General features: G+C 53.5%; 1 protein-coding gene across 1 annotated transcript in view; it reads left to right on the top strand.

Moving 5' to 3' along the window:
• The first annotated feature begins 4,333 nt into the window (after positions 1 to 4,333).
• Sema4a (semaphorin 4A) overlaps positions 4,334 to 11,827 on the top strand; it is a 21,413-nt gene continuing 13,919 nt past the window's right edge. The window contains exons 1-9 of the mRNA XM_023713786.1: positions 4,334 to 4,493; positions 5,274 to 5,441; positions 7,032 to 7,192; positions 8,487 to 8,549; positions 8,775 to 8,873; positions 9,099 to 9,204; positions 10,237 to 10,353; positions 10,602 to 10,726; positions 10,874 to 11,046. Of these exons, the coding sequence (XP_023569554.1) occupies positions 4,436 to 4,493; positions 5,274 to 5,441; positions 7,032 to 7,192; positions 8,487 to 8,549; positions 8,775 to 8,873; positions 9,099 to 9,204; positions 10,237 to 10,353; positions 10,602 to 10,726; positions 10,874 to 11,046 (1,070 nt within the window). The 5' untranslated portion in view covers positions 4,334 to 4,435. The remainder of the gene's footprint in view (positions 4,494 to 5,273; positions 5,442 to 7,031; positions 7,193 to 8,486; positions 8,550 to 8,774; positions 8,874 to 9,098; positions 9,205 to 10,236; positions 10,354 to 10,601; positions 10,727 to 10,873; positions 11,047 to 11,827) is intronic.

Raw genomic sequence — 11,827 nt, 5'->3', positions numbered from 1 at the left:
ATGTGTATCAGAGAGGGCAAGTACTATGTCTGGGATCACACAGCAAGTTAAAGGCCGCCAGCCAGGCCTGGGACCCAAGATTCTTGCTCCTCAGACCCATGGTGCTTTTTTCTTTTCTTATCTTTTTTCCCCCCTCTTCTCTTATTTCCTTTCTTTTTTTCTTTCTTTCTTTTTTTCTTTTTCTTTGAGATAGGGTCTCACGATGTAGCCCAGTCTTGCTCTGAACTCAAGGAGATCCTCCAGCCTCACCCTCCCAAGTGCTGGGTTTACAGGCGTGTGCTTCTCGTCTTTTCTAATGGTAGCTGGTAATTGAACCTGGGATATTCTACCGCTGAGCTACATCCCCAGCCCTTTTAGCATTTTATTTATTTATTTATTTATTTATTTATTTATTTATTTATTTTTGGCAGAACCAGGGATTGAACTCAGGCCCTTGCGCTTGCCAGGGAAGCATTTATTCCACTGAGCCATCTCCCCAGCCCTTAACATTTTATTTTAAGACAGGGTCTTGCTCTATTCCCCAGACTGGCCTCCAACTTGTGATCTTTGTACTTTAGCCTCTCAAGTATTGGGATTCCAGGCAAGTGCCACCGTGCCTAGCTCCCCTGGGGCCTGTTCAGTTCTCCTGCATGCTGACAGCCATGCTGGAAGGGGCTTGCTTTTCAACTCCTCATTTAACTGAAGAAGCTGAGGCTTTGTGGGGATAGAACAGAGCTCTGGTAATAGAGTTACTTAGGATCAAACTGAGAGGGATACAACACCCAGCTCCTGAAGCTTTTACCCAAACTTCTGCCTGTCTCTCATTTAGCTCAGGCTTGTCTTTTTCTATCCCCTAGACCTTTGCAAAGTTCTGTTCTGAAGTCTGCCCTCCACTCCTCCTCTTGTTACACATCAACCTTTCCCTCCTAAAAGTTGGCCTGGGGTGGCTGAGGAAGGAAAGGTAGAAGCTGACCTGATGGTGGATGCCCCCTCCTTCGGAAGTCAGGATAATATTAATAGAATCGGTTGCTCGGCTTGTGGACAGAGACTTTGTCCCAAGGGTTATTTGCATAGATATTCATGTGTTCATTTGCATCCTCATGGTGAACCTCGTTTGCATGGGGCCAGGCTGGCATCCAGATGTGTCCCTCACAGATACACAGTTCTCAGAGAAGTGGTTATGAAGAGGAATTGGCCCTCTTGATCCCCTAAAGCCAGCTGAGGAATATCTACCCAGTGGTGCATGTCTGCAGGTGGGAAGGGGGCTAGCTAGCATAGCCTCTCCTCCCCTATGCCCACATCTGGAGCCCCCAGATCCCACACATGTGGCTCCAAGAGCCACAGAAGGTGGGACACAGTGGGGCACAGGAAGAGGAGAAAGAATATGGGGAGATTCTGGTCCCTCCCACTTAGAGATGCGGTTGCCATGGTGACTAAGGACCAGTGAGGTGGGATGGGGTTGGGGATGGGGGTGGGGGTGTGGCAGGGACAAGGCACTGGGAAACCGGAACGCCTAACATTCCAGGGGGGAAACAGCAGCATCCGCGCTCCAGGTAAGGGACTGGGAGAGCTGACTGATGGCTCTGAAGGGAGGGGCGGGCCATTGTCTGCCGCTGCTCTGCCCCTCGGAGGGGGCAGACCAAGGGGTCGGGCATTGTGCGCTCCTCAGCACAGCCGCAGCCCTGGGCAGTCTGGAGGAGTGGACCTGGGAGGCACTGGGGAAGGGCCAGGAGAGATGGGATGGTGGGAGACGAGGTGGGGGATGCCGGGGATACCCCTGGCGCCTGTACACAGCAGACACACCACACACGTAGAAGTTGCTTTCACTCTCTTTTGTGATTAGAAAGAGGGGCTGAGGAAGGGGAGCCAAGAAACAGATATTACCCAGGACTCTGCTTTTCTGAGGGCTGCTCTCATGCTGGGAGGCGGAGGTGGAGGAGGAGGAGGCGGAGGCGGAGGCAGAGGAGGAGGAGGAGGAGGAGGAGGAGGAGGAGGAGGCGGGAACTGGACCTGCCTGCCACTGGCGAAGCCAGGAGTGGCATGTCTTGGCCCCAGGAGCCCTTCCCTCACTGAGGTGCCTGTGCTCTGCAGAGACCCTGAGGTGGTGGTGGAGCCCCCAGGGTGGTGGAGGTTCTGAGGTATCAGGGTGAGGTGGGAAGCCCTGACTCCATCTCTCCTCCCACCTCCACCCCCACAGCCAGCCTGGCAGGAAAGGCTGCTGTTCCATGCAGCGGAGGAGCCTAGGGGAGAGCAAGACCCCAGCAGGTAGAGGCTGAACTCAGTGGTGCTGTAGCAGTCTGGGCTCCAGGGCTTGAGAAGAGACCAGCTGGGGGGCCCCCGACTGGAGTGAGGTAGATGGCATCATGGCCCCTGTTCCTGGTGCTTGGGTGTCTGGCCCCACGGCCACCCTGCTGGCCTGCTGCCTGACTCCATTCCAGCCTGGGTTGTTCTTCTCTCCAGCCTTGATTTCCCCACTGTACAATGGAGGAGGGGTGGGTCCCTGCCAGCTCCGAGCTTCTTGGGTGGGCAGGACCTGGTACATAATTTGTGGGGTGCATGAGAAACAAAATGTGGGGCCCTGGTTTAAAAATTACTAAGACTTTGGAAGTGGCAAGAGCAGCATCACCTGCAGCACCGGTCCTTCAAGGACAGGACCCTGGTGGCGGTGCAGGGCGTCACCTGCCAAGCCAGCCCTGGCAGTGGGCTCCACAGCTGCTGCTTCTGAGACCTGCAAGCAGACTCAGAGGCCCGGGGGCAGGGGCACACTGCCTGGGGGCACAGTCCCTTTCCTCCTATCTGCCTCTCCTCAACATGACCAAGGGAGGCCTTGTCAGGGAAGAAAATGCTAGCTGATGGGTTCTCTTCAGAGAGATCTCTGTTTCTGCCAAGTTGCCTCCAGAGAGTTTGTTTCTTAGCTTAGTTCGCTGCCCTCCCACCCACTGCAAGTCTTTGCCACCCAAGGGGATTCCAAACTAATTTCAGATGCTGGAACTCCCCTCTTACTGCCCCCTCAGAGTCCTTGCTGGGGCCTAAATAAGCCAGTGGGTTCCAGCAGAAGGGCCTTGGGCAAGGTGGTTTCCCAAATCTGAGCTGGGGGTCAGGAAGCCACTGTAAGTGCGGTCATGGAAATTGATTCTGAGTCTGGCAGGGACCTGACTATCACTTCTTTTTTTTTTTTTTTTTTTTTGGCGGAACCGGGGATTGAACTCAGGCCCTTGTGTTTGCCAGGGAAACTTATTCCACTGAGCCATCTCCCCAGCCCCCCTGGACCTGACTATCAGCTGTGAGGAGAGTTTGGAGGGTCTTGCACAAGTCTTAACAGTTGTCAAGAGGGGTCTGTCTCAGAGTATCCCTGGGGAGCTGAGAGCTGTTGGGAACCGAGGGGAAGACAGAAGGTTAAGGACTGGGCTTGGCCAAAGAGTTCTCGAAGGAGCATCCCTCATTTACTGGTGCTGTCGCAGAAGGGATGGAAGTGACACTCCAGAAGGGACTTTCTTATTTGTGGTGAGCAATGTGAGTCTGAGATGCAGAGGGGTTGTTTGTTGGCATTGGCTTTGGCCCTAGGATGTGTGCTTTTTGAACGGCTGTCACCTGACCTGGCTGAGTGGGCAGGAGCCTACCCACTTCACAGGCCTGCAGCCTATTAACCCCGCATTACGAGGCTGCCCCTTGGAGGCTCCCCCTGGGGAGGCACTAGCAACCATCACGGGGCTGGGTGCCTCAGAAGCCTGTACTCAGAAGGGAACTCTCCTGGGCTTCCCACTTGCCTGATGGCACCCTGATGATGACAGGGTGACACTATGGGGGGGACTTCCTCAGATAAGTCATGGCAAACAGCCTAATATGGTTCTTTTCATCTTTTAAAGATTCTGGCCCAGCTAAAAGTGGGAGGTTGAAGGTTAAAATACTGTAGGGACTTCCCAGGAGGTAGGAGTAGTCAGAGACCCTAAACAAGTGAAAAGAGAAATACAAGAGGTGACGTTAAGTCCCCTATCTGGGAAATCTCAAGCAAGAGGAAATCATAGATAGGCTGGATAGACTGGAGGCAGCCAGAGAGGCAGGGGGTGGATGAAATGGCCTAGAAAGACCTTTTAAACTCTGCACAGACTGAATGAAGCAAGAGGAGGGAGGGAGGGAGGGAGGGAGGGAGGGAGGGAGGGAGGGAGGGAGGGAGGGAGGGAGGGAGGGAGGGAGGGAGGGAGGGAGGGAGGGAGGGAGGGAGGTGTGTCTCTTGCCAGGCAGGTCAGCCTTTTTTTTCCTCCCAATCCACAACTTCCGCCCAAGCCAGGATCTGTCACAACTCGAGGTGGAAATTCTGGTTTCCCTGGCACAGAGCTCTTGGTGCTTGCTGGCTTTGGCATGATGGGTGCCTGGAGGGCCGCGCTCCCTTTCCAGCCGGGCTGAGCCTTTGTCCCCTACCTCTGGGGCCCAGAAACCCTGTCCTTTTTTCTCTTGAATGACGCTCCTGCCCCAGAGTCTGGACACTGGGGTTTCTCAGCGCAACTGGCTCAAGGGTATGTGAGGTGAGACGGGTTGTTTGTGGCTGGCGGCCTTGGGAGGAGAGACACAGAACACAAGGAGGCAGGCACAGAGCACTGAGACGGGAGCCTGCAGAGGCTGGGCGTCAGCTACCCCCTGCCCAGGCTACTCCTGGAAAGTGCTGGGAGCCAACTGGTAGGAAGGCTTGCATGGCCTTCCTGGAAGAAGAGACCCAGTTAGGGTCAAAAACCCCGAGACCCCTGGGGCTGGGAGAGGTTGGAGCAGGCTCACTCACACCTGGGGTGCCTGCCTGGGTCAGGAGTGGGTATGAGGCAAGGTGTCAACAGACCTGAAAGGACAGGAGAGGACAGCCCCCAGATTTTCTACTGTGAGTACAGGATCTTGCTCACCTGACAGCCTCCTGCTCAGGGCCAGGCAAAGGTTTAGTCTCTGGGTTTTGGGAAGAAGGAAAAGCTGAAGAAGAAAGGCCTAAAGGACTTCCCCGACACTAAGAGGAGGAGAAATGGCTTAGCAGAGGTGTTGCTGAGAAGAGACCAGAGGGCAAGATGGGGGCGCACCAGGCCCCTTCTGAGGATGGAAACTGAGGCAATAGGCTGAGGTCAGTGAGTGGGGTGGAAGTGAGACTTTCTGAGGCCTCTCCCCTCCCCTCTTACCACACACACACACACACACACACACACACACACACACACACACTTCTGCATTTCTGCTCTCTGGGGCTCTCCAATTGGTCCCCAGGGGGGATGTGGTAAGGACAACTCACCCAGAAAGTACCCGGATGCCTGTTTCCTCAGAGCCATCTGGTGACAGCCTCTGGCTGAGCATGGCCCTCCCAGCCCTGGGCCTGGACCCCTGGAGCCTTCTGGGATTTTTCTTCTTCCAACTGCTCTTGCTGCTGCCGCCACCACTGGCTGTTGGGAGTGGTGGGCAGGGGCCCATGCCCAGGGTCAGATATGATGCAGGTAAGTGTGTGATGGCCAGGAGGGGTGGGGATGACGAAGCAGAGCTGGAGGGGGTCCTGAGGGGGAGGGGGCGCAGAGGGAAGGGGAGACAGACACGGAGAAATAGATGCCCAGAGAGACGCCAGGGAGCAACGCGGTAGTGGAGAAAGTCAGAAATAGAAATCTATAGAAGGGAAGGTGAAAGGGTCCAAGGGGCCCAGGGTAGGTCCACAGTTGGAGATTTTTCTCTCAATTGTCACTGTCACCATGTGGGGCATCTTAAACCCCAACTGCTTTCATGTCCTAGGTGTCCCCCATCAAGCCCCACACTAGATCATTTGCAGATGAGGTGGCCCAGAGCATGCCAGGCCAGTGCCAACCACAGATCACACTGGACATGCCACAGCCAGCAGGATGAGCTCTTGGGATGGCCCAGCTGGCATGTAGGCCTTGGAGCCCTGTAGTGCAGCCTGCTGGTCTCTTACTGCGGCTAGAGAAGGCTGTGGCCCTCTCATCTCTATGGAGAAGGCTTTGGAAGAGGGATGTGGGCCCTGTAGGAGTGATAGGTGTGGGTCTCCTGGGCACACTTGGGTCTTTAGCATCTTTCTGGAGCAAGCTGGCATAGGATAGGCAGTTGCCCATTGATGGAGAGCCCTCTTCTGTGCTGGAGGTGGGGGCACAAACATGGGCCAGACCTAGGCCTGCCTTCAGGAAGCTCACAGCCTCAAGAGGGGAGCACAGTGATCCATAGCACAAGCCCAGGCTGGGGTAGCTAGTTCAGTAACTGAGGGCTGTGTACATTCTGAGGGCTCCATCACACCACTCCCTGAAGACACCTTTCCAGGGAAGACCTTTTCAGGCCTTCTCTACTGTATTCCTGGATTAAGATTCCCTAAGCCTACAAAAGGGACAGTCAGCTAGTCAGTCCTCTACCTGCCACCAAAGTGTGAGTGCTAATGAGAGGGTCTGAAGCTATTCGTTCTCTCTGTTGAGGTACCAGTGGGGCAGGATGGGAACACACGCTTGTGTGCACACAGCCTCCTTCACATCACACCTAGATGAGGGACAGGACCTACAGGAGCCTCCTCCATCCATCCACTCACTTCTCCTGCCCAGTGATACTCAAGCATACCACATAGACCTCAGAGAGGGTGAAAACACTTTCTTTCTATAATAATGTTTCTAATGGAGAAAATTTCCTGTAATAGAGATGGGGAAGGAAGCAGGGTTGGTGGCAGAGGTGGCAAACAGGAACCCTGAAAACCCCTAACAGCTCTGCCACACAATCCTGCATCTATCTGTGAACACCTTCCTATAGGTCTACCTGCCTGCTGCTTCTCCTCCCAGTGAGGACCAACGCTCCCCAACCCCCAGGCCTCAAATAGCATCCATTGTGGGCCCCGCAACCCCTGCCCCCAACATTACGCTGTCTCTAGCTGCCTCTCCTCTCTGCTATGGTTCAACACACAGAGCTCTTGTGACTGCCGGGAGGGCGGGGTGCGAGGGGCTGCTGGTAAGGCCTGGGAAGCAGCTCTGCAAGCCCTTCCCTTCCCAGTCTTTGTCTCAGGGACCAGCTGCTCCTCACCACTCCTTCCCCCTACTTCCCAACAGGGGACCCACGCAGGGTCCTTGGCTTCTTCCAGCATAAGGGCCTCCGAGATTTTGACACCCTGCTCCTGAGTGATGATGGGAACACTCTGTATGTGGGAGCTCGAGAGGCCATTCTGGCCTTGGACATCCAGGACCCAGGAGTCCCAAGGCTGAAGAACTTGGTGAGGAGGCCAGGGGCACAGGGTGTGAGCTGGGAGCAGGGAAGGGCTGGCTGCTCCCCTGCGCCATGGCCACCTTTGCAGGAACAGCCCAACTGCCGTTAGCTACCATCAGCAACAATCAGCAGTTCTTGCTCTATATGTCTTGTCTGGCATAAGAAATGTGATTGTGGTGTCGCTACTCCTTGGTGTTACCGGTAGAATAATCTCAACTGCTAAGTGGGTGATATGTTGCCTGGCAAGCGCAAGGGCCTGAGTTCAATCCCCAGTTTTGCCCCCCCCCCAAAAAAAAGTGGGTGATATGGAAATCATTGATACATGAGGAAACATTGACTCAAATTATATCAATAATTTGCTATTCACCCACTGGTAGAAACCAGTGACTGTCACCATTGTCACTGCCCAAATAGGAGTAAGTGATGGGAGGAGAGGAAGGGAGAGAGCAAATAGTAATTACCAATCGATTCCATGGTTTATTTTCAATATGGAGCCTCTTGGTCACCTGTGTATATGGGATACTGGTTAAAAGGTAGACTTTTCTGGGTGTGGTGGTGCATACCTGTAATCCCAGGACTCAGGAGGCTGAGGCAGAAGAGGATCATTGTAAGGTTTTTTTCGGTTCTTGTTTTTTGATACAGGGAAGCAAACTCATGACTCCATGCTTGCCAGGCAGGTGCTGTGTCCCTGAGCTATATCCCCGGCCCTTATTTATTCATTTGTTTATTTAGTACTCAGAATTGAACTTGGGACCTTGTGCTTGCTAAGCAGGCACGTGCTTGTGCAGCTGAGCTATATTCCTGGCCCTATGGCTGTAAGTTTGAGGCCAGTCTGGGATACATAGTGAACTTAAAGTCAGTCTGAACTACACAGCAAAACTCTGTTCTAAAAAAAAAAAAAAAAGTAGACTCTTTAAGGTGTGACAAAAAACCTGACATTTTCTCCAGGAAATGTGTGGTTGGTCACTGCAGCTGTGAAAACCAAGTGTCCAGGCTTGTATATGCCCCAGGTTGTGCCCACCAGCAGCCTATGAAACTAACTCACCAAAATGGCTGAATCAGTCAGTGGCAGAGCCTAGATGTGAACTCACTTCTGATTCCGTAGGCTGTGTGTCTATCACGGACCTGTGTCCTAACGAATATTAGTATTACCAGTGTAATAACCCAGTCACAAATTGATCTTACTGCTCATAAACATGTCCCTACTGTGCCTGCTGCTGAACTGAGGAGGGGACAGCAGGTCACAGAAGGGCGGGAGACCTCCTTTCCTTTCATCTCTATCCTTCTAATCCTCACTTCAGATACCCTGGCCAGCCAGTGAGAGAAAAAAGCATGAATGTGCCTTAAAGAAGAAGAGCAATGAGGTAAGGGGAGGTGGCACAAGGACTCTGGGCAGGAACCTGGTACCCTGAGACCATCCTGAGGTGGCCTTGAGTGGGACAGCCAGTAGAGCAGCAGGGTCATGTATACGTGGTTACTGCTGGGTAGCATTCAGTAGAGTTGCATGGGGCAGCCCTAGCACTGCCCAGCTCTTCTTTCCACTTGGAAGTGAGGGGGCAGCCTGAATGCCTAAGTTTTGTCTCCCCCAGACGCAGTGCTTCAACTTCATCCGGGTCTTGGTCTCTTTCAACGCCACCCATCTCTATGCCTGTGGCACATTCGCCTTCAGTCCTGCCTGCACTTTCATTGTGAGTTGTCTGACACCCAGCTCACAGGTTCTAAGTGACCCTTCTCATACCCCTCCCAGCTGATCCTCTGTGGCTCTTGAAAACTGGACCCTCAGAACCCTCATGAACTCTGGGGCCCCAGGCCAATGTCCCCTCCTTGTCCCTTTCCCTTCTTCCTTCTTGCCCCTCACTTCCCAGATGCAAGACTCTGGTGTTCTGGGCAGCCATTCTCTTTTCCCCCTCTAGGAACTCCACAATTCCTACCTGTTGCCCATCGTAGAGGAAAAAGTGATGGAAGGGAAAGGTCAGAGCCCTTTTGACCCTGCTCACAATCACACTGCTGTCCTGGTGGGTGAGTATCAGGCTTCCTGGTCCAGCCAGCATCTGCCTTCTCCAGTCACCCTGTGAAATACACGCTAGGATGGAGTTTCCTGGGGGAGAGGAGTTGAGCACAGACCAGAGGGAGCACAAGATATCCCAACCACTACTTCCTGTGAAAGGACCACATCAGAGGTGGAAGGAGAAATGTGGAAAGACAGAGGCATGAGGGTTCCAGAAAGGCATCGAGCAGAAAAGAAGCCTGAGGTTCCACTGCTTGTCCAACCACTGTGGTCTGTGGGGTGTGACAGGTATAGGGCTGGGTACTTAAGGGGTTACAGAGAAGAAATCATGGCCCTGTGTTACAGAGAAGAAATCATGGCCCTGTGTTCTCCTGGATACAAACCATTACAGACTTCCCACGCTGGCTTCCTGGAGGAGACAGTCTTTGGTTTGTCTGTTAATTTTTTGAGATAGGGTCTCCCAGTGTAGTTCAGTTCAGGCTGGCCTGAATCATGTAGCCCAGACTGGCCCAGAACTCAAGGCAACCAATTCTTCTGCCTCAGCTGCTGGAATGATGGGACTATAGGCACGCATCACCAGGCAGTTTTTTGTATTTATTTATTTATTTATTTATTTATTTATTTATTTATTTTCTGGGCAGTTTTTGGCTTTTGAGTAAGATTCAAAAGAAAACTAGAGATCAAGAAGGTATTCCAGGGAAAGAAGGGTAGGACCCAAGGAGTACTAACTAGAAAAGTTACTTTCTGGAATTAATGAGTAATCATGCTTGGCAAATGGTTCAGCCACGTTTGTGAAAAGAGTAGCCAGAGAAAGCCTGGAAAGTGCCCAACACAGAAGGCCACCTTGGTCATTTCCTGTGGACAGAAGGACTTAAGAAGTGTATCCAATATGTGTGGTCAGGGTAGGGGAACGCTGCAGGAAGGTACAGAGGAATAAAGGAGCCAGAGACTGACGCGGACGCTGGCTCCGGTCAGAGGCAGATCTGGGAGGGCTGGGCTGCCTCCATCTGCTAAGCTGCCTTGGATCCTCTCCTCCTCCCTAGATGGGATGCTGTACTCAGGCACCATGAACAACTTTCTGGGCAGCGAGCCCATCCTGATGCGCACACTGGGCTCCCGGCCTGTCCTCAAGACGGACACTTTCCTCCACTGGCTGCACTGTAAGGACCTGGCCCCCAGCCGCCTGAGACTGAGCCCTTCCACAGTCCTGGACACCTGGCCCTGTGAATGATGGCCCGGGACTGGGGACTAACGCGCATGTGCACGTGCCTTCCAGAGTCCCTATCATTACTCTCCACCAGCTGTGACATCCCACATAGCCAAGGCTCTAGGGCTCCAGAGCCATCCAAGGGTTTTCACGGGGTTATTCAGGGCATTCAGGTCCCTAACCTTCTGCCTTGCCCCGCAGCGGATGCCTCCTTCGTAGCCGCCATCCCATGGACCCAGGTCGTTTATTTCTTTTTTGAGGAGACAGCCAGCGAGTTCGACTTCTTCGAGAAGCTCCACACCTCCCGCGTGGCACAAGTCTGCAAGGTCTGCAGCTCGACGGGAGGCGTGGTTGGCCTCTCGAGAGCCAATGGTCAGGCGGCAGGGGTGGGGTCAAACGCTGCAAACCCAATGGGAGATGGTAGGGGCGGGGCCACGCCCACTGGGCACCTTCCGACGCCTCCTGCGCCCTAGAACGACGTGGGCGGAGAGAAGCTGCTGCAAAGGAAGTGGACCACTTTCCTCAAGGCCCAGCTGCTCTGCGCCCAGCCTGGCCAGCTGCCCTTCAACATCATCCGCCACGCGGTGCTGCTGCCCGCCGGGCCGTCCACCGGTCCCCGCGTCTTTGCAGTCTTCACCTCCCAGTGGTGAGCAACAGCACGTGAGCAGGGGCTGGAACCAGGATCTGAGGCTGCTGTGACCCTGGCTCTTTTTTTTTTTTTTTTTTTTTTTTGACCCTGGCTCTTGAAGGGAGAAGGAACCGATGTGAGCAAGCACACACACTACTCTGTATCCAGTGAGGCATTTGATGGTCACCAACTCCCAGCAGTTTCACTGATGTCCTTCATGTAGATGGGAAAAATAGCGTCCAGACAGGTTCTGACTAGTTTATATTGTTTGGCTACAGAAAGATGGGACCAAGTTTACAAAAGGCCAGTGTTAGAATTGATAACACAGATAAAGAATTGGGAATGAGGGCAATGCAGGAAGCTGAGGGCAGCATCAGTGCAATGGTTGTCCTTGGGTGACAACTGCACTTTTTATCTTAGAGCTTCCAAATGGCAAGGGTGAAAGAGAGAAGCACCATAGGGTTAACTGACTTGCCAAGGTCCCGCAGCGGTGGTCTGGCCCTACAGTGTTTCTGTGCTTGTAGACGATGTGTCAGGTACCAGAGGGCTAGGGTCCTTGGGACCCAGAACGGAGTGTGCTTGGTGTATATAATAGGCGAAAGGGCAAGAGCAAGAGAGGGAGAAAGGGAGGGAGGAAGGGAGGGAGGGAAGGGGAGAGAGAGAGAGAGAGAGAGCGCACTATAGAGCTGGACTGAAGGTATAAAAATAGTCAGGTTGGGGCTGGAGAGATGGCTCAGTGGTCTAAAGCACCTACTTAGAACAAGCTTGGCAAGGCATCAGGGACCGCGGTTCAATCCCC

This window comes from Octodon degus, unplaced genomic scaffold (assembly GCF_000260255.1).
Source record: "Octodon degus isolate 3935 unplaced genomic scaffold, OctDeg1.0 scaffold00032, whole genome shotgun sequence".
NCBI lineage: Eukaryota > Metazoa > Chordata > Mammalia > Rodentia > Octodontidae > Octodon > Octodon degus.
The sequence above is the reverse complement of the archived record's forward strand: the minus strand, read 5'-3'. Positions and strand labels throughout refer to the sequence as shown.